Below are 18,279 nucleotides of genomic sequence, written 5' to 3'. Positions count from 1 at the left end.
CCATCACAATAATGTATTGTTTAAATTTCTTCCCACTGGAAACTGATTGTATCCAGTCAAATCTACTGCATGGATAATGTGCCTCTAACCACCCTGCGGTTAAGCAATAGGACATAGGACCTCTAAATTCAGTAGAAGGGGAAAGAATAGTTCCATTCCTGTTATCCTTATTTCTTAATGCTGTTGGTATAGCACATAGATGGTTCCTCCTTGTGCAATATCAGATTTGGGAATTTTCATTCAAAGTGACTTTTCTATGCGATATAATTCTACATCTGCCTTCGCAGATCTCTGATCCTGAGGACTGAAGTCACTGGGCAGTGTTTAACCATGTTATAATATGATGGTTTTCCATTTGATTTCCCAGGTTCTAGCAGTGTGTTTGCTATCAGAAGGTCAGCAGTTGTACCTGCACTGGAGTCACAAGGTGGGATATTTGAGTCATTCCAGCCACTTTTGTATCCACACTTTACAACAATTAAGGTTAATGATGGGATGGTTCCCTACCCAAAGACCAAAACACATTTTCAGTCTAACATGACTATTCTCTTCAAGGTTAAGGAATTTAAACAACAAAAACAAAAGGAAAGGCTTCAGGAGAGAGCACAATGTATGCATCTCCTGTGTAACTGGCTGCAGTGACTCTGTAAACAAAATGGCTGACATCTCTACCGACAGAAAGTGAGAATTAGTGCTCTTAAATCCAACTGATTTAGGAGTACATGTGGTGGGGAGCAGCATGAGGAAGTGTGTACTGCTACTGATCATTTTTGTATCTGCTCCTGGGTAGACAGAGCATGTAATTCTCCAAGTCAGCCAATCCAACCCTAAACATTCACTGGTAAAATCATCCAGAGACTGAAAAAAATCAGGATGGATTACAGATGATATTAGCAACCCCTCATAATTTGAGTTTATGACATTGTGATGCCTTGAGCCAGCTAATAGCAGGCATGTCTACACTGGAATGTAAGCCCAGGGTTAGTAGAACTGGGGTTAGCCGACCCTGGGTTTGTTAACCTAGGGCTTGAGAATCTACACTCATTTGTAACTCCAGGTTAGGAATTGTTGAAACTTGGATTCCAGCCTGGGGCTCCAGCATGTACACGTTATGCAGGCCCAAGTCCAACCACCCATATCCCAGACTTCCTAGCGCCATCCCCAAATGTGGCCGCTCTAGCCCTTTCTTTATAGTACAGCATGGGAAAACTGGACTATCCACCAAACTTGACTGTCTGGAGAACAAAGAAAGTTGCCCCGTGGGATTATGGGATACTTTTGGCAGATTCCCAGGGCAGACTCCCAGTGGAGCTGCGTCTATGCTGCAAAGCAATAGGGCTTGAACCCTGGCTACCAGTTTGAGTCAGGCTCGGACCCTCCACCCCCCTGGAGTCCTGGGGCCTTGGGTCCAAACCCTGGGTTACTGTGATTGGTGTGTATACGGAAAGGGGGTTAGGCTTGAGCCGGAGTGTGAACCCTGCATTTACATTGCAGCACTGACATGCCTTAGGTCCATCTAGCCCAGTATTCTATCTTCCAGCAATAGCCAATGCCAGGTGCTTCAGAAGGAATGAACAGAACAGGCCAAATATCAATTGATCCATCCCCTACCATCCAGTCCCAGCATCTGGCAGTCAGAGGCTTAGGCACACCCAGAACATGGGGTAGCATCCCTGACCACAGAGATGACAGATCTGTCACTCAGTGTTTCTCCTTAGAGGTCTCTTTGCCTCTAAGAGTATGTCTACACTGAATTGTAAACCCAGGTCTGTGGACTTGGTGTTTCCAGGCTATGCTTGAGTGTCCACACTGCATTGTAAACCTGGGTTTACGATTGCTGGACCTGGGGGGTCTGACGGCCATCCTTCTGACTCTGCTGCTTGAGCTGTGTCCACACTGAAAAATGACAGGGCCTGGATCCCAGGCGCAGAGGGACTCGGGCTTGGACCCTTCCTCCCCCAGCTGGGTATTAGGACCTGGGTCCTGAGTGCTGGCTGACCTGAGTCCGAAAGATTTGTGTGTGAACGGTTGGGGTCCATTTGGGTTCAAACCTGAGTCTGAGGCCAGATTTACAATGTAGTGTAGACCTAACCTAATTCAACTAGGTCAGTTCAGATGATCAAGCTCAGAAAGATCACGCCACATAGAAAATACTCTATACCTATGGAATCCAAGTCATCTTTATAACCCACATGCAAGAGTAGCTAAGGGTCATATACTCAAAAATATGAATTGCAATTGTCATACACTAATTCTGAAGCCAGGCAATATCCTATTTGTCTCTGCAGATTGGAACTTTTTTGGTATTGGGCTTCTCCATAGCTGGCATCAGTGTATTTTCTAAACTGTGGAGAGTTCGATGGAAAACTGTCCGCCTGTCATTGCAGGTAAGATCATGGAAGCTCTACATAAAAAAAAAAAAAAGACAACTTGTTAACAAAAGCCTTGACTGGAAATAGATGGAAAATATGGAAACACCTGATTTTTTTTCACAAACAATTTTTCTGGCAGGGATGCGGTGTCATCAAAATAGAAATTGTGACTACTTTTTTTTTTTTAAATTCTGATTCAGGGAAATGGGGATGAAAAATTTTGTTTAGTTTCAGAATGTCAATCAGAAACTCCATTTTTCATTTTGAAATGCTGAATTGTTTTGATCAAAAATATTGTTTCCATGTTTACAATTCAAACCTTTTAGAATTTTTTGTTGTGTGATATTTTTTATTTCCACTTTCTGTTCTGATCTGGAATAGAAACTAATTCTGAAATATCAAAATTTCCTGTGATAGGAAAATAGCATTTATGGGCCAGCTCTAGAAAATATCTTCCATCAAATGTCCCTGGGTTCAGAAATAGGATTGGATTAAACTTGTTCAGAAAAAATGAGCCAGCATCCACTGTTATCTATTTCTGGAATCAAACTTGAACTAAAATGTTATTAAAAAGTTTTTGTCAATGTTTATGCAACGATTCCTTCCACAATCTGTCAGGAGAGTTTGAAACTAGTGCTGGAGACACCTCTACCGCTTCAGCTAAAGGAGAAACTCCATTAGCTTTCATCCATAGTAGGCTGTTATTTTGTATATGGATTAGCCAGCAGAGGGATGCAGATGGCCAGTTCTAGGGCAGGCAAACAGGGCCGTCACCATGGGTGCCAACTTCCAGGGAACGCCACCACACCGCTGTGCTGCCGGGCATTTTTGGCCAGCCTTTCTCTTCCCCTGTCCTCAACCGATTGGCTGACTGAGTTTTTCTTCTTTTTTTTTGGTTTTGTTATTTGTTTTGCTTGGCTGCTGGGCATGAGGAAGGTGTTAAAAACATTTTCTACCATGGCTGGCAAAATGGCTAGGACTGCTTTGGTGCTTCTGTGGATGCAACATACAACCATGTTACATTTGGATAATGTTTTTTCCCTACCATATACCTTGGTAATTTCAGGTTTCACTATGGGTCAGATTGATTTTTACTCTAGTTTTTTGCTGGAGTGACTCCCTTGACTTTAATGGAGTCATACCAGCATACAACTCAGTGGAAAATCTTGCCCAATATTTCCCATTGGGCCAAAACCCAGCATATTTCTTTCAGATTTCCATCCCACTTTTGCACATTTATGATAAATTCAGAGAAGCATCTGAGCTTTTCAGTGCTTGTTTAACCTTTACAGTCAAAGAAATCAATTACAATTGCTAGGGCTGTCCTTCAGAAATAATAATCTGATAAATCAGTTATTTGGTGTTAGTAAAGCATGAAGAATATTCCCAAGGTTACAAATTTGAAGCTGAAACAAAGAAATAAATAGAAATACAATTAGCTCTAAATACAATGGACCTAAACCCTTTAGTCTGAGATCAAGTGCTTTGTTTAAATAAATAAGAGTAAACACTTCTTATGAAGTACATTATTAATTTGTGGAACTGGCTGTTGCAGAATATGAGTGAGGCTAATAAAGTAGTCTAACGAGATTGGAAAAAGGATTCGACGCATATTGGAGTAATCAGCTGCTGCAGTTATACTAGCTAGTATGATAGGACAGTTGGATACTAAACATTACCATTCATGTTTAATAGTGGTCTGATCTGCATAACTGGTGATGCTCATAATGTAGTGTTGAAACTGACCCTAGCGGGAATGGCCTGACTGCCTGGTGGAAGACACTCAGGTACTACGGTGATGAGGGGCCATATAAGAACCAAGACTGAGAGAAGACGTTGAGTTCAGGATGGTGCACTCAGCCCCCAGGGGGAAAGGAGTGCCTTGCATTGCTATCCTGCATCCTCTTTGGCTGACTCAGGAGCAGGCTTGATGGACTCTTGAGGATCACATCAGTATACTTCAGCTGACCTGCCACCAAGTTCTCAAAGGGCCCAAGCCAAGTGTAAGATTGGGGGAAAACTGCCTGTCCCTCTAGCAGTAACCCTTACGTGTGGTGCGCTAGCTCGACTATGTCAGTATTAGGAGAGCTGTTCGTTTCCATAAATTGGCTTTTCGCAGCAATCCTCTTGTCTCCCTTCCAGGTCACAGCTCCCTATCTCCACATAGGTGCAATAGCAGCCATGGTCCTTCTGTCTTGGCCAGTGGCTTTGCATGCCTTCCGAACGCATAAAAAAGGTACAGTAGCTCTGCGTTATGCTCTACAGGTGCAGCCTCCACCTGGAACCTCTGTGCTCTGCTTTGTGCAAATGGGAGTCCATTTCTCCCCCACATCCGTCCTTCACACAAACAGCAGCACCGTAAAACATGCTTCTTCCTCAAAGCCTGTTAGCAAGTTAGAAATTCCACAGATTTGAGCGAGGGGTGTCCAGCCTGTCCGATCTGTATTGTCTCCAGAGGATCGATTCCTTGGAGGCTGGGCTGTGTCTCTAGCTTGGACGGACGGCACTGAACACATGACAGGCTCTCAGAAAATAACAGCCTCACTCTTTCTTGGGACCTGAGGAGAACCTTGCTCCTTACATAAGAAACACTGTGACTGACATCATAAGAAAACAAACTGCTCTGTTAGAAATTAGGTCACCCAGACTGTCCCCTGTGTCTAATACTTAGGATGCTGTAATATTTGCAACTCCCCATGCCTGCCATAACCCACGACAAAGGAATAATTGCATCTTTGAATTTTAAACCTGGCAGCAACAATGCTTTCTCTCTCTGCCATGGCTTTCCGCACGGTGACAAGCATTAAGGTCATAATTGCCCCTTTGTTTTGCAAATCTTTCATGCCTGAGTGGGGTTAGCACAAGCCCTGATGTTCTCAGGCATGTCCGGAAAGGGGGCTAGAACTGTAAGCCTGGCGGGAAAGGCTGCCAATCCTCTTCCGTGTCTGGCTCTTGCTTACAATCCTGTCTCAAGCGGGTTCTTCTGAAAGCCTGTCCAGTCACTCCACATTATAGAAGAGGCTTTCGGAAGAACCCACCTGAGATGGAGCAAGTGACTGTAGTCCCTGGTGTCATCCTTAGTATGGCAGGGAAGCTCGATGCGCTAGTGAGGACACTTCCCCCCCTCTATTGGAATGTTCCAAGGACTGATGTGCAGTTCAGAGAAGTGTTGTCTAGGAGTGTAAGGGCAGGCCCAGGTGTCAGTAACTCCTGAATATGAATCCTGGCCCTGGCACTCTCTCTCTCTCTCTCTCTCTCTCTGACTCACCTTCCTCTCCTGCAAAACGGTTACACTTATTTGCCTCCTTGCCAGGGGTGTTGTGAGCATTACTCAACGACAGTATCCAAAGCAAATGCAGATGTTGAACATTCACACTGGAGCCCCTGATCTTTGCAGCTCTCACTGGTGCTATTCAGTTTGACACCCACCCTCACAGTAGATGTTAATTTGTATCTAAAATGCGGTACTCATACAGTATGTGCAAACTCCTGGTTCACCTCTCCCGACGCCACTTCTCTGCAATAAGAACCTCAGCTGATGGGAGACAATGTGTGTCATAACTATAAAGGGAAGGGAACAGCCCTCCTGTGTACTATATTATAAAATCCCTCCTGGCCAGAGACACCAAAATCCTTTTACCTGTAAAGGGTTAAGAAGCTCAGGTAACCTGGCTGACACCTGACCCAAAGGAGCAGTAAGGGGACAAGATACTTTCAAATCTTGGTGGGGGGAAGACTTTTGTTTGTGCTCTTTGATTTGGGGGTTGTTCGCTCTTGGGACTAAGAGGAACCAGACATCAGTCCAGGCTCTCCAAATCTTTCTGAACCATCTTTCAAACTTGTAAGTAACAGCCAGGCAAGGCATGTTAGTTTTATCTTTGTTTTCTCAACTTGTAAATGTTCCTTTTTGCTAAGAGGATTTACCTCTGTTTGCTGTAACTTTGAACCTAAGGCTAGAGGGGGTTCCTCTGGGCTCTTAGAATCTGATTACCCTGTAAAGTTATTTTCCATCCTGATTTTACAGAGATGATTTTTACCTTTCTTTCTTTAATTAAAAGCCTTCTTTTTTAAGAACCGGATTGATTTTTCCTTGTTTTAAGATCCAAGGGGGTTGGATCTGCACTCACCAGGAACTGGTGGGGGGAAAAGAGGGGGAATGGTTAATTTCTCCTTGTTTTAAGATCCAGGGGTTTGGATCTGTGTTCACCAGGAACTTGGTGGAGAAGTCTCTCAAGGCTACTGAGAGGGAGATAATCTGGGGGAAGGTAGACAGAGTTTCCCAAATAACTCTTAAATGATTTGAGTGGTGGCAGTAAAACCAGATCTAAGCTGGTAATTAAGCTTAGAGGTTCTCATGCAGGTCCCTACATCTGTACCCTAGAGTTCAGAGTGGGGAAGGAACCTTGACAATGTGGAACACAGACACGGTTGGCTTGAATGTAGCTTCCACTGCACTGTAGGGATTTCAGTCAGTATGGTGCCTTTGTAGGAATCCCCACAGGGTACATCCAAAGTGGTCTCACTGTGACAGCATGCCTGGGGTGGGGAATGGGATGCTCTCCAAGGTATTGTACCTAACGGGAAGCTTGGCTCATAGGCAATAACTTCTCAGAGGCGCTATTTTCTTATCTCTAGTGAAAATCCCCAAATAGTTGCACACTGAGGTGGCCAGAGTGATGGGCCACATCTAGATGTATGGATAGGCAGACTTCTGAACTACACAGCCTGAGGAAAACCATGGAGCTGAGATCCATAGCAGGTCAATCTACCTAGGTAAAAATGAGTCCTGCTGTGGAAAACCATGGTTAAGGAGCTGAATTAAAAGGGATGCGTTCGCCCTCTAGGATGCACAAAGACAGTGATGCAGAGAAAGCTCCTCGCTGCATCATCTTGCTTTTGAGTGTAAATGAAACTTTTAAATGCCTCGTACCATATCATCCATCTAACAATAAATAATATTTCGCCTTTATTGCAAACAGCGTTGACCTTCTCAGGCTCTTTCCTGTGAAGCTGAGTAAATCTTATTACATCCACATTTACAGATAGTGAAACTGAGGCACAGACTGTGACTTCCTGAAGGTGCCACAGCAAGTTAGGAGACAAACCAGAAATATGGCCCAGCCGTGCTGGATCCCAGTTATCTGCTCTGACCACTAGACAGACTGGCACAGGGCATAGTTTGGAGAGATGCATGGGGTACAGAAAAGGGGATTGACTGATGGGAAGGATTTAGTGATTCAGAACACCAGACTTGGCTCAAGAGGCAAACAGCTCTGATGCAAGTCAAGCCCTGGGGCAAAATCATAAGTTATCAAATTAATTAACTTTAGCCTTCCTCTTCTTTCAGTGATTCAGGCAATAATTATTGGTCCATACCTGGCTATCCTTGTCCTTCTTTTCTTGATACCTCTGGGGATGTATTCCCCCTGCATCAGAGAGGTGGGGACTCTGGGCCCCAAACCAGCCCTCATTGGACACAGAGGAGCACCAATGGTAGGTCTGGGGGAAGACATTTGGTATCATTCTTTCATGACCTGTATTGCAGATTCCCCACCCTCACCCCAAGAGCTATGCAGTCAGCCTCTGAGGGCATAAAGGGACTCTATTTTGTTTTCGATTTGCATGCAGAAAAAGTCCTCATGATTTCATTACCATGCACCATCAGTGCGCCAGAGCTTTCTGATGATGCAGGTCAAAGAATATAGGCATTGTGGGTAGTGTGGAAGTAAGCAAAGGAGACAAAGGGAACAGTTCAGAGTGACTTTTGGGCAAAGTATTATCCATGGATAGTTCACAGCATGAGAATGAGGCAGAAGCTGGAACATAAGCACGTAAGAATATAAGAACAGCCGTACTGGGTCAGACCAAAGGTCCATCTGGCCCAGTAGCCTGTCTACTGACAGTGGCCAATGCCAGGTGCCCCAGAGGGAGCGAACGTAACAGATATTGATCAAGTGATCTCTCCCCGGCCATCCATCTCCACCATCTGACAAACCGTCTAGGGACACCATCCCTTACCCATCCTGGCTAATAGCCATTAATGGACTTAACCTCCATGGAAGACCATTTAAGGTGATGATGAGAAGCATAAAACTTGTGTGGAAGAATTTAAGAAGCCAGTGAAGTAGGTGGAGGAAGGCAGAGGTGTGGTGTGAAGATGATTTGGGTGGCTGAGTGGTAGGCTGGGGAGGTGCAGGTTATGGTAGTCAAGGCTTGAGATAACTAGAGGGCAGACTCTCATCTTGGTGGTTGGAGCTGAGCGGAAAGAAGGCATTTAAAAGAAGCACCATGATTCGGTGAGAGCCTGGATTTGTGATGAAATAGCCAAAGTTGACCCCTGGGCTACAAGCCTGTATAATGGGAAGAGCGGGGATACTGTCAACAGCAACAGAGAAAGAGGAAGGGTTAGAGGTGCAGTCAAACTCTGCCTCAAACGTACTGATTCAAGGAGGATTGTAACGTGAACAAAGCCTCCTACTCTGTTATCGACTGACTGAAGAGCTTGATGGTTTGGGGCTTGCCGTGCCCTCCAGGAGATTTGTAGATGTTGCTGGATGCTCCTAGAGTCCTGATGGGACCTAAAGACATGAAGCCAGTAAAACAGATTTTCAGCTGTTGCACAAAGTGACCTTTACTGGCTATCCCAGGGGGGTGGGGCAGCAGGGGTGGTTACCAGGAAACTGAAAGGATCCTTGGGAGTCATCTGGCGCTTGTCGAAACTGGCATTCCTTTATGTCTTCTTCCTAGCTGGCTCCAGAAAACACGGAGATGTCATTTCAGAAGACCATTGACCACGGTGGGGATGGGCTTGAGACAGACGTCACAATTAGGTAAGGGGGAAGCACCGTGTCTCAGTGTGAAACTTCCTCTGGCTAAGATTTCACTTTGATACGACACAGATACAGGCAATCAACACCTGATAGGCTACATCCAATCCTTTTCAACTAGCAGTTTGACACAACTGCATGTCGGGCCTGTTGCCACTGTCACACTGGGACTCTGGTATTGATTTATTATTTGTATTATGTAGTGCCTAAGAGCCCTCGTCATGGACCAGAAGCCCATTGTGATAGGCACTGTGCAAAAATACAGAGCAAAGAGATGGTCCCTGACCTAAAGAGCTTACAATCTAAGCATAAAACAGCAGATACAGACAGACCGAGGAGTATAAGGAATAATTACTTTATCGTGCATCCGAGTATGTTCGACACATTACAGAAAACACACAGAAGACAGATCTCTAGCCTAATGATCTTACAAACCTCAGTGAGATTTGGATGAGGTGCAGAGAGCACAGCCAAGTTGCTTGCAATTATAAAGGCATACGAGAGCATTGTATTAGTTACTGCCAGGATCTTGACATGCCAGTCCGAGTTGGAATCATTGCCCTTATACTGTTGGGTAGGGTGATCGGCTTTTGGTGTTTATGTAGCACTGTGGAAGGTATGAATATAGGCCCCCCAAATCAGCAAAGCACTGAAGCACATGCCCAAGTGCTTAGCTGAGCCAGGGCTTTGAAAAGGGTAAAATTCAGCTCTTGCTTACACCACTGTAAATCCAGCATTGCGCCACTGAAGTTGACAGAACTACTCCAGAATTATGCTGGTGGGCACTAGAGAAGAACCTGGCACATGGTCTTTGCTGTATTTCTTCTTGAGATGTCAGATCTGAGTATCATTATTTCCATTTTATAGATGGGGAAACTGAGGCATAGGGAGATGTGACCTCTCCAAGGTCACACTGCAGGCAAGTGGCAGAGCTGGGAATAGAACCCAAGTTTCCTGACTCCCAGGGTATGTCTACACTGCAGTCAGAAGTATGGCTGAAACATCTAGCACTACCTGAGCTTGCTTTAATCTAGCTAGTTTGAATAACAATAGTATTGAAGTCACGGCAGTAGGAGCAGCTGCATGGGTTAGCCACACAAGTATTTACCCAGGGTCCCACACGGGCTTGTGTAGCCCATGCTGCTGTGGCTTCACTGCTGTTGTTGGTTCACCTAGCCAGATCAAAGCTAGCTTGGGTATGTCTACATATGCTGCATTCTCACCCTTGATTGCAGTGTAGACATAGAGTAGTCTAGTGTCCTGTCCCACGCGACTGCTTATGGGATAATGCATTCTACTCTAGGTGTCATTTTCCAGAGGGTGTCCTTTTATTAATGTGCTTCATGTATAATTAGGGCTCTACCAAATTCTTGGTCCATTTTGGTCAATTGCACAGTCAAAGCCTTTTAAAAATCGTATATTTCATTATTTCAGCTATTTAAATCTGAAATTTCACTGTACTGTAATTGTAGGGGTCCTGATCCAAAAAGGAGTTGTGTGGGAGGGGAGTCACAAGGTTATTTTAGGGGGCGGTTGTGGTATTGGTACCCTTACTTTTGCACTGCTGATGGCAGCTGTGCTGCCTTCAGAGCTGGGCGCCCCGCCACCATCTGCCACTCTCCAGCTGCCCAGCTCTAAAGGCAGCACAGAAATTAGGGTGGCAATACTGTAATGCCTCTAAAATAACCTTGCAATCCCCCTGCAACTCCCTTTTGGGTCAGGACCCGCAATCTGAGAAACACTGGTCTCCCCTGTGAAATCTGTATAGTATAGGGTAAAAGCCCACAAAAGACCAGATTTCATGGGGTGAGACCAGATTTCATGGTCCATGACGTGTTTTTCATGGCTGTGAATTTGACAGGGCCCTCCATATAATTTTGGCCTTCCTGTACCGTGCTCATGTTTTGAATGTTGTCTGTGTTGTGAAGAGCCCTCTCCTTTTATCATAGCTATGATGGGATCCCCTTCCTGATGCACGACAGCAATTTACAGAGGACAACAAACATCCGGGAGGTCTTTCCCAGTAACTCCACTCAGAACGCTGCACTGTTTTCCTGGGATGCCCTAGAACAGCTGAACGCAGGAAAGTGGTTCCTCAAGGTAAGATTGTTCAGAGGTCTTTCTTAAAGTGCCTGCTTCAAGGGATATGTGCTATGGTCCTGATCCAAACTCAGTGGGAGTCCTGGGATCAGTCCCAATAATTATGCAGAAAGCAGCAGCACAGAAGTGTATTTTTGTTTACTAGTTTATGTAACTGTGGTTCTTTATCAGGCTTAGCAATTGCATAGCAGAGATGGAGGAAAGATCTAAGCTATTCATGCAAGGCATAGACACAACCCCTAGGGGGCAGAAGAGGGGAGACTGTCCACCCACTTTTTATGTCCTGATGATTTACTCCTTAGAGCAGCTGCAGAATTAATCCCTTCTCAAACCCAGTCCAGCTTTTTTTAATGTGGCTGCAAGACTGATATATAGAGTCAAAGAACCGGGGTTAAAATGTAATTATGGGTTAAGGGAGAGAACATGGAGACTCATATATTTATACCAGCGACATATAGGAGGAACAAAGAAAAATGAACTCTTTTATCCCACTGAGTGCCGATGTTAGCCTAGTTCCCCCTTAGAGAAACAGGAACTGTTTGTATGCAGCTAACTCAGTCTGACTGTTATTTATTTCCTTGTGTATTCATTTATTTTTAGGACACACCATTTTCATGCATGGGCTCACTGTCAAGTGCAGATCAAAAATTGGCAATGAATCAGTCAATTTACAAGCTAAGTAATTTCCTGAGACTTGCCGACAGTGCGAATAAACTTGTGATATTTGATCTCTACCGCCCTCCAGAGAAACATCCTTACAGGAACACCTGGATCAATATAACACTGGAAGTGATCCGTGACTCAGGGATTAACCCTCATCTGGTATGGTGCTGTCACTCCTCCCTCTCCTCTTTGTTGTGGTTTTTAGAATCGAAGTTTTGGGCCAGATCCTCATAAATCAGCATCATTCTACTGACTTCACCAACGAAAGACTTAGCTCATTACATTTTATTCACCCGCTGGTGGCTAGTTGATTCAGGGACCAGTCCAGCACAATTATAAAAATGCATTTCCCCAAGGCCATATTGTAACACCCTTCCCCATGCCGGATAGTTCCATCTCAAATCATCCGACTGATTTTAATGAGATTGCTCGTGGGGGAAGGTGTGAGTAGGGTACTGCAGTCGAGCCCCAGGCTAGCTATACGATTTAAGATAAGTGTTGAGTCGGAATGAATGGTTGCCAATTGCTTTGAGATCCCTCAGTAGAAGGCTCAGTACCAAAGGCCAGATCCTCAGCTGGTGTAAACTGGTGTAGCTCCGTTTACACTAGTTGAGGATCTGGCCCCATGACTGCAGAGTAGCATTGCCATTGTCGCCTTAAATGTTGCTCCTCATCTTTTCTTGATTATTTATATTACCAATGCACCTAGGAACCCCCCAGTCAGTCTCAGGACTCCATGACGCATGTTCATGTAAAACAATCAGATAGGGCAGCCCTGGGATTTAGATTGCACCTCTCTGCCCTTCCCAAAACAATCTCAGTAGTTGGGCCAGTTCCCAGCTGGTGCAGCTCACAATGGGTGTACCTCTATGAGCTTCAGTGGAGTGACGCCGAGCTGTAATTCACCCTGGGTGCAGCTCCACTGGGGGAAGCTTTTGTGTAGGTAGGGCCTTTGTGCTAAGCACTTTAATGACATGGTTATGAGCCCAGTTGCCATCACCTGTTGAGACTTATGGCTACAAAGTTTGTGTACACAGGGCTCTGTGCCACCCCTCCCTGTCATTTTGGGATATGAATGCCATAATGAATTAGCTAGCTGTTTACCGCTGCCATCTACTGTATGGGATTAGAACTCCCTGTGTGTCATAGGCCCTATAGTGCTAATGGAGATTCTCTATGCCCTCGTGTGATAAGGGCCTGAGGATCCAGGTTTTATCCCTGCTTTTGCCATGTGCAGTTAGGTATTGCTGTGGTGTGCACCAATAACAAGTGCAAACTTCCAAGGAGCCAAAGACATATTTCAATAGGTGTCCATCTCATCAGGCTGCGTGGGGACTAAATTCAATAGTTACCCATCTGAGCAGGCTGTGTGGGGGCAAAAGTGCCCAGAGAGCTTTGGATGGAGGGTACTACAGAAGTACCAAGTATTCTGACAAATGTAGCTTCTGTTAATGATCAGTGTCGGAGGCTCCTGGGAGAGGTTAAAATCCCTGTAATGTTCCTGGCCAGATGTGCACTGCTTTACTGCAGCAAGGGGATTCGGGTTCCTTCGTGACACTGTGGTGATCGTCCTCTGAGGAACTGCATTTGATTTCCCTTATTTTAGCAGGTATAAATACAAATATTGGTCTGTAAAATTATCCAGTGCTTTTAAAGCTCCAGATCCAGTATCTGACTGCCTGGCCTCCTGTAGCAAGGAGTTCCACAGGCCCATTGACAGAACAGCCTAAGTCATATCGCTGTAGTATTTGAGCGTGTGTTTTTATTTTAAATTTACCCACTGCAGAATCAGAGCTGACCTGTGTTTGAATGTACCTGGCATGTTATTGCGTGATTCCCCTCTTTCCTCGTATTATGGGATTACGTAGAAGACAAGGGGCTGTTCAGGAATATCCCTGTTAATTCACTAGCTGCCGTTGTTACTCACAGGTCCTGTGGCTGGACAACACTATGAGGTCCTTTGTTCAGGCTGTAGCTCCCGGGTTTCAGCACACCATGGCCAGTAAGGCCCCAGTTGATCAGCTATTGAGAGACAATATTGTGAAGCTCAATCTAGTCTATTCTACAATGTCCAGTGAAGATATCCGGTAGGTTGCTGTACACGCCTCATAGAGGCGGCAAGACACTTCAGTGGAATTGCAAAAAAACTGCACATGTAATATGCCAGTTTAGTACATGTGGTTATGGCTCCCTCTAGTGATTGGCACCAGTGACTATAACAGCCTGGTACTTACTCCTAACTACAGGAGTAGCTCCATAAAAGTCTCAAGCTCAGTCCCAACTGGTGAGCATCTGCATGGGAGATGCATGAGTCTTTTGTTTGGGGAGGCTACTTCCAGGAGCATTGGAAGCTTCCGAGAAGTGGGGGGTCACCAGCACTTGGACCGTGGTCCCACCCCCTGATTCACCCCTCCGCCTTTGAGGCCCTGCCTGCGCTCCACCCCTTCCCCTCCACCCCCCGTGGCCACATCTGCACTCTTCCCCAAGGCCCTGCCCCGCCTGGCCTCTTCCCCCGAGGCCCTGCCCCACTCTGCTTCTTCCCTCCAAGGCCCTGCCCTCGCGCCGTCTCTTCCCCCACGGCCCCACCCCTGCCATTTTAAGGGCAAGCGACATGGGGGAGGGGGTGGAGAGACACAAGCAGTGGGCGGCGCCTTGGGGGAAGAATCAGAGTGGGGGTGGGAAGAGGCCACGGGTGGGGAGGAGGGAGAGCACAAGCAGGGTCTCATGAGGGAGGGGCGGGGTGGAGCGGGGGGGCAGGGCCATGGGTCCGGGTGCCGGTGGCCTCCTCACTTCTAGGGAGCTTCCGGCACTCCTGCTCCCAGGGCGCAAAGGTGGCAGGCCAGCGCACCTCCAAAAAGAGGTGACCCACATCGGACATTTGCCAGCCTCTTTTATTTTGGGGAGTACGTACGTGGTCATGATAAGTCCAACTGCCACTGAAGTTGATGTCATAGTAGGTGACTTTTTGCAGTGAATCGGTGGTAGTAATGGAAGGAGAACCCAGGAGTCCTGACTCCCTGATTTTTCCATTGATTGCAACAGGTGGTGGATCATCCCCAAACTCAGAGTGCTGAATGTGATGTAAATTGACACATAGTATTAGCAATTCAACTGCCTGGCGTTCCTTTGATTTTATCTACGTGCACAGTAAAGCTCCATCCTGATTATACTAAAGTGCCTTGTTGAATCACAGCTTTGGCGCCTAATAGTTTTACCTTAATTTTCAGATCCCAAATTTATTGGACTTTTCCTCTGTACTTCAGAAACTGTGCTGCAGTTGTGCTAACAGTAATGAGATTCATCATGCCGATAACATGTAAAGGGGTGCCTTATTATAGAAAAGGAGAAACTGATATATATGGCCCTACTTCATTCACGATACTGTGGAAATTGTGGAACCTGCAATATTTGGCTTCCGCCACAATTTTGATTTTAATTAGCTTACTTTGCATAATCCAGTATTTTGCATACATTTTGAATGCACAGTTAGTACTACTCTAACATTCAATGCCTGCAAAATGTAAAAGGGGAAAGTGACTGGACTCGATTTCTACAGCAGTTGTTTTAAGACTTCTGAATTTTGTATTGTACCGGTCACTTTTTTTAATGACGGTAATATAGTTGCAGCAAAATGTTTGGCTACCAAAAAATTAGCAGGCATAACATAATACTTGAGTGTTGATATCATTTCAGCAATTTTTTTCTTAAACAAATAGATCTACTTTGGCTTTTCCCAATTACCGCTATTAATAAAAGTCCATTATTATTTTCCAGTGATTTTTCCACATCTGGTCTGAAACTCAGTGGCAAATATTTGAAGGTCATCCTGTGATTCAAGCAGGGCCTTACTGTTATGTATCTATAGCTCATCATCGTTGGCATGGCTAAATAATGAATTGGCAAGTGACCACTACCCCCTAGTGGATGATTTTTAGGAGACAGAACCCTCTAGAATCAGGGGTGGGCAAACTTTTTGGCCCGAGGGCCGCATCGGGTTTAGTAAATTGTATGGAGGGCTGGTTAGGGGAGGGAGTTGTGGCCCGGCCCCCACTTCCTATCTGTCTCCCCCTCCAGGACTCCTGCCCCATCCAACTCCCCCGTTCCCTGACGGCCTCTCTGGGACCCCTGCCCCATCCACACACCCCTGTTCCCTGTCCCCTGACTGCCCCTGGACTCCCGCCACCCCATCCAATGCCTCCTCTCATTCCTGACAGCCCCCCCGGGACCCCTGCCCCATCCAACCCCCCTTCTCCTTGTTCCCTGACTGCCCCTGGAACCCCTGCCCCTGACTGCCCCCCGCTACCCCATCCAACCTCCCCTCCTTCCTGACTGCCCCCCCCAGGACCCCTGCACCTATTCAACCTCCAGTTTGCCCACCGACCACCATCCACCCCCGACCACCACCCTGCCCTCTATCCAATCCCCCCTGCTCCCTGCCCCCTTACCGTGCTGCCTGGAGCACCAGTGGCTGGCGGCACTACAGCCGTGTCGCCCGGCTGGAGCTGTGCCACACAGCCGCTGCCACCGCCACCACCACACAGCTCAGAGCACTGGGTCAGGCCGGGCTCTGCAGCTGCGCTGCCCCAGGAGCTCACAGCTCCACTGCCCCAGAGCATTGTGCCGGCGGTGCAGTGAGCTGAGGCTGGGTGGGAGGGGGGACAGCGGGGGATGGGGCCGGGGGCTAACCTCCTGGGCCAGGAGCTCAGGGGCTAGGCAGGAGAGTCTCGCGGGCCATAGTTTACCCACCTCTGCTCTAGAACTGTACTATCACCGCTACAAGTTTACAGTACTTTGAAAATGTAAAATCTCAAAGGAAAGGGCTCACATTTCAGCCAGTATTTTCTAAAATGGTTCTGTCTCGTGACAAACTCAGCTCTGCTGTTCTGCTTTCTCTCTGTGGCTGGAATTTCTGCTGTTCCCAAACAGCAAGAGCACTTCAGTTGTCAAAAAAGCAGCAGTTTAATGCTTTGAGTTAGAAAAGGTTGACGCACCTTCCAACACCGCTTGTTCCAAAATTTCAAGCCGAGTTACCAACAGTTTAGTGTTCCACTGTATCGAGTTAAATTGTACAACAAATATTGACACTGAAAATATAACTATGTAGAACATTTGCTTTAACAATCTAAAAAGAATGGTCATATTTTGTTAAGGTTCCATTTAGGAATGATTTATAAAGGGTTAGTAAATGATGAACAGATGTTATAAGCATGTTGCAAACATGAGAACCAGGTGTTATAGATGGTTATAAGGCCATCAGTAGAAGGTGTTACAGATGGGTGTAAACTGAGCTTATAAGCGACCCGTTAGACTCTATAACAATTCATTGACTATTGATTAAAACAGCTAATCATTAACGCTTTATAAAGTGAACCTTAATACAAAAGCATGACTGAAAGAGCCCTGTTTTTACATTGTTATTCAAATGTCTGTCCTCAGAGGATCAAACGTTCCAGTTTGGCCAATCATAACTGACACCAGTCTTTTCATATAATCAGCTGATTGGCCAGTCTTGGCCTCGTCCACTCCGATGCTCTCGAACTCCCAAGGCAATCCCCCTCAATGGACTCTTAGCACTCCACTGATATGGCCCAAAGGGAGGCCATTTGCCCTTAAAGTTGCTTTTTGGTTGAGGCAAACACGTTTTTGTATTTTAAAGGAAATACGCTCAGGCCAACATCACCACCAACCTCTATGTGATCAGTGAGCCATGGCTCTTCTCTCTGGCCTGGTGCGTCGGAGTGCACTCTGTGACCACCAATGCCGTACAGTTCCTGAAGGACATCAACCGACCTCTCTTCCTCATGGTAAGGGGGAAAAACCAGCCCTGCTCTCTGGGAGCGAGGGACCCAAAAGACTATCTGGGGGCTGATGGTCATGTGTGCCTTTTATTATATAGAGAGATACCTATCTCATAGAGCTGGAAGGGATCTTGAAAGGTTATGCAGTCCAGTCCCCTGCCTTCACAGCAGGACCAAGTACTGTCCCTGACAGATTTTTGCCATAGGTCCCTAAATGGCCCCACTCAAGGATTGAGCTCACAACCCTGGGTTTAGCAGGCTAATGCGCAAACCACAGAGCTATCCCTCCCCCTTTGTGGGACAAGTTCATCCCTGCAGTGGGGCAGAGTGGGCGGGGAGACCTCTGCGACCAGACACAAGCTAGGGCAACGTCCTCAGTGGCACCAGCCTTGTTCTCTCCCCATTCCTCTGAACTTGGAACACCTCTGTCCCTGGGAGTGCTTTGGTGGCAGTGCATAGGCCCCCCTGCACCAGTATTCCCTGAGGGAAGGGGTGAGGAATTAGCCCTTTCCCTGCCAT

General features: G+C 46.3%; 1 protein-coding gene across 7 annotated transcripts in view; it reads left to right on the top strand.

The window, feature by feature from the left end:
• Positions 1–18,279, top strand: part of GDPD4 (glycerophosphodiester phosphodiesterase domain containing 4) — a 51,091-nt gene that overhangs the window by 26,144 nt on the left and 6,668 nt on the right. For all 7 annotated transcript variants that reach the window (XM_039537749.1, XM_039537730.1, XM_039537733.1 and 4 more), the window contains 9 exons: positions 368–427; positions 2,289–2,387; positions 4,515–4,608; positions 7,720–7,865; positions 9,120–9,202; positions 11,149–11,299; positions 11,900–12,121; positions 13,892–14,049; positions 17,619–17,766. In XM_039537749.1, the coding sequence (XP_039393683.1) occupies positions 368–427; positions 2,289–2,387; positions 4,515–4,608; positions 7,720–7,865; positions 9,120–9,202; positions 11,149–11,299; positions 11,900–12,121; positions 13,892–14,049; positions 17,619–17,766 (1,161 nt within the window). The remainder of the gene's footprint in view (positions 1–367; positions 428–2,288; positions 2,388–4,514; positions 4,609–7,719; positions 7,866–9,119; positions 9,203–11,148; positions 11,300–11,899; positions 12,122–13,891; positions 14,050–17,618; positions 17,767–18,279) is intronic.

This window comes from Mauremys reevesii, linkage group 1 (genome assembly GCF_016161935.1).
Source record: "Mauremys reevesii isolate NIE-2019 linkage group 1, ASM1616193v1, whole genome shotgun sequence".
Classification (NCBI taxonomy): domain Eukaryota; kingdom Metazoa; phylum Chordata; order Testudines; family Geoemydidae; genus Mauremys; species Mauremys reevesii.
Note: the sequence above shows the minus strand (reverse complement) of the source record. Positions and strands in the feature narration are given on the sequence as shown.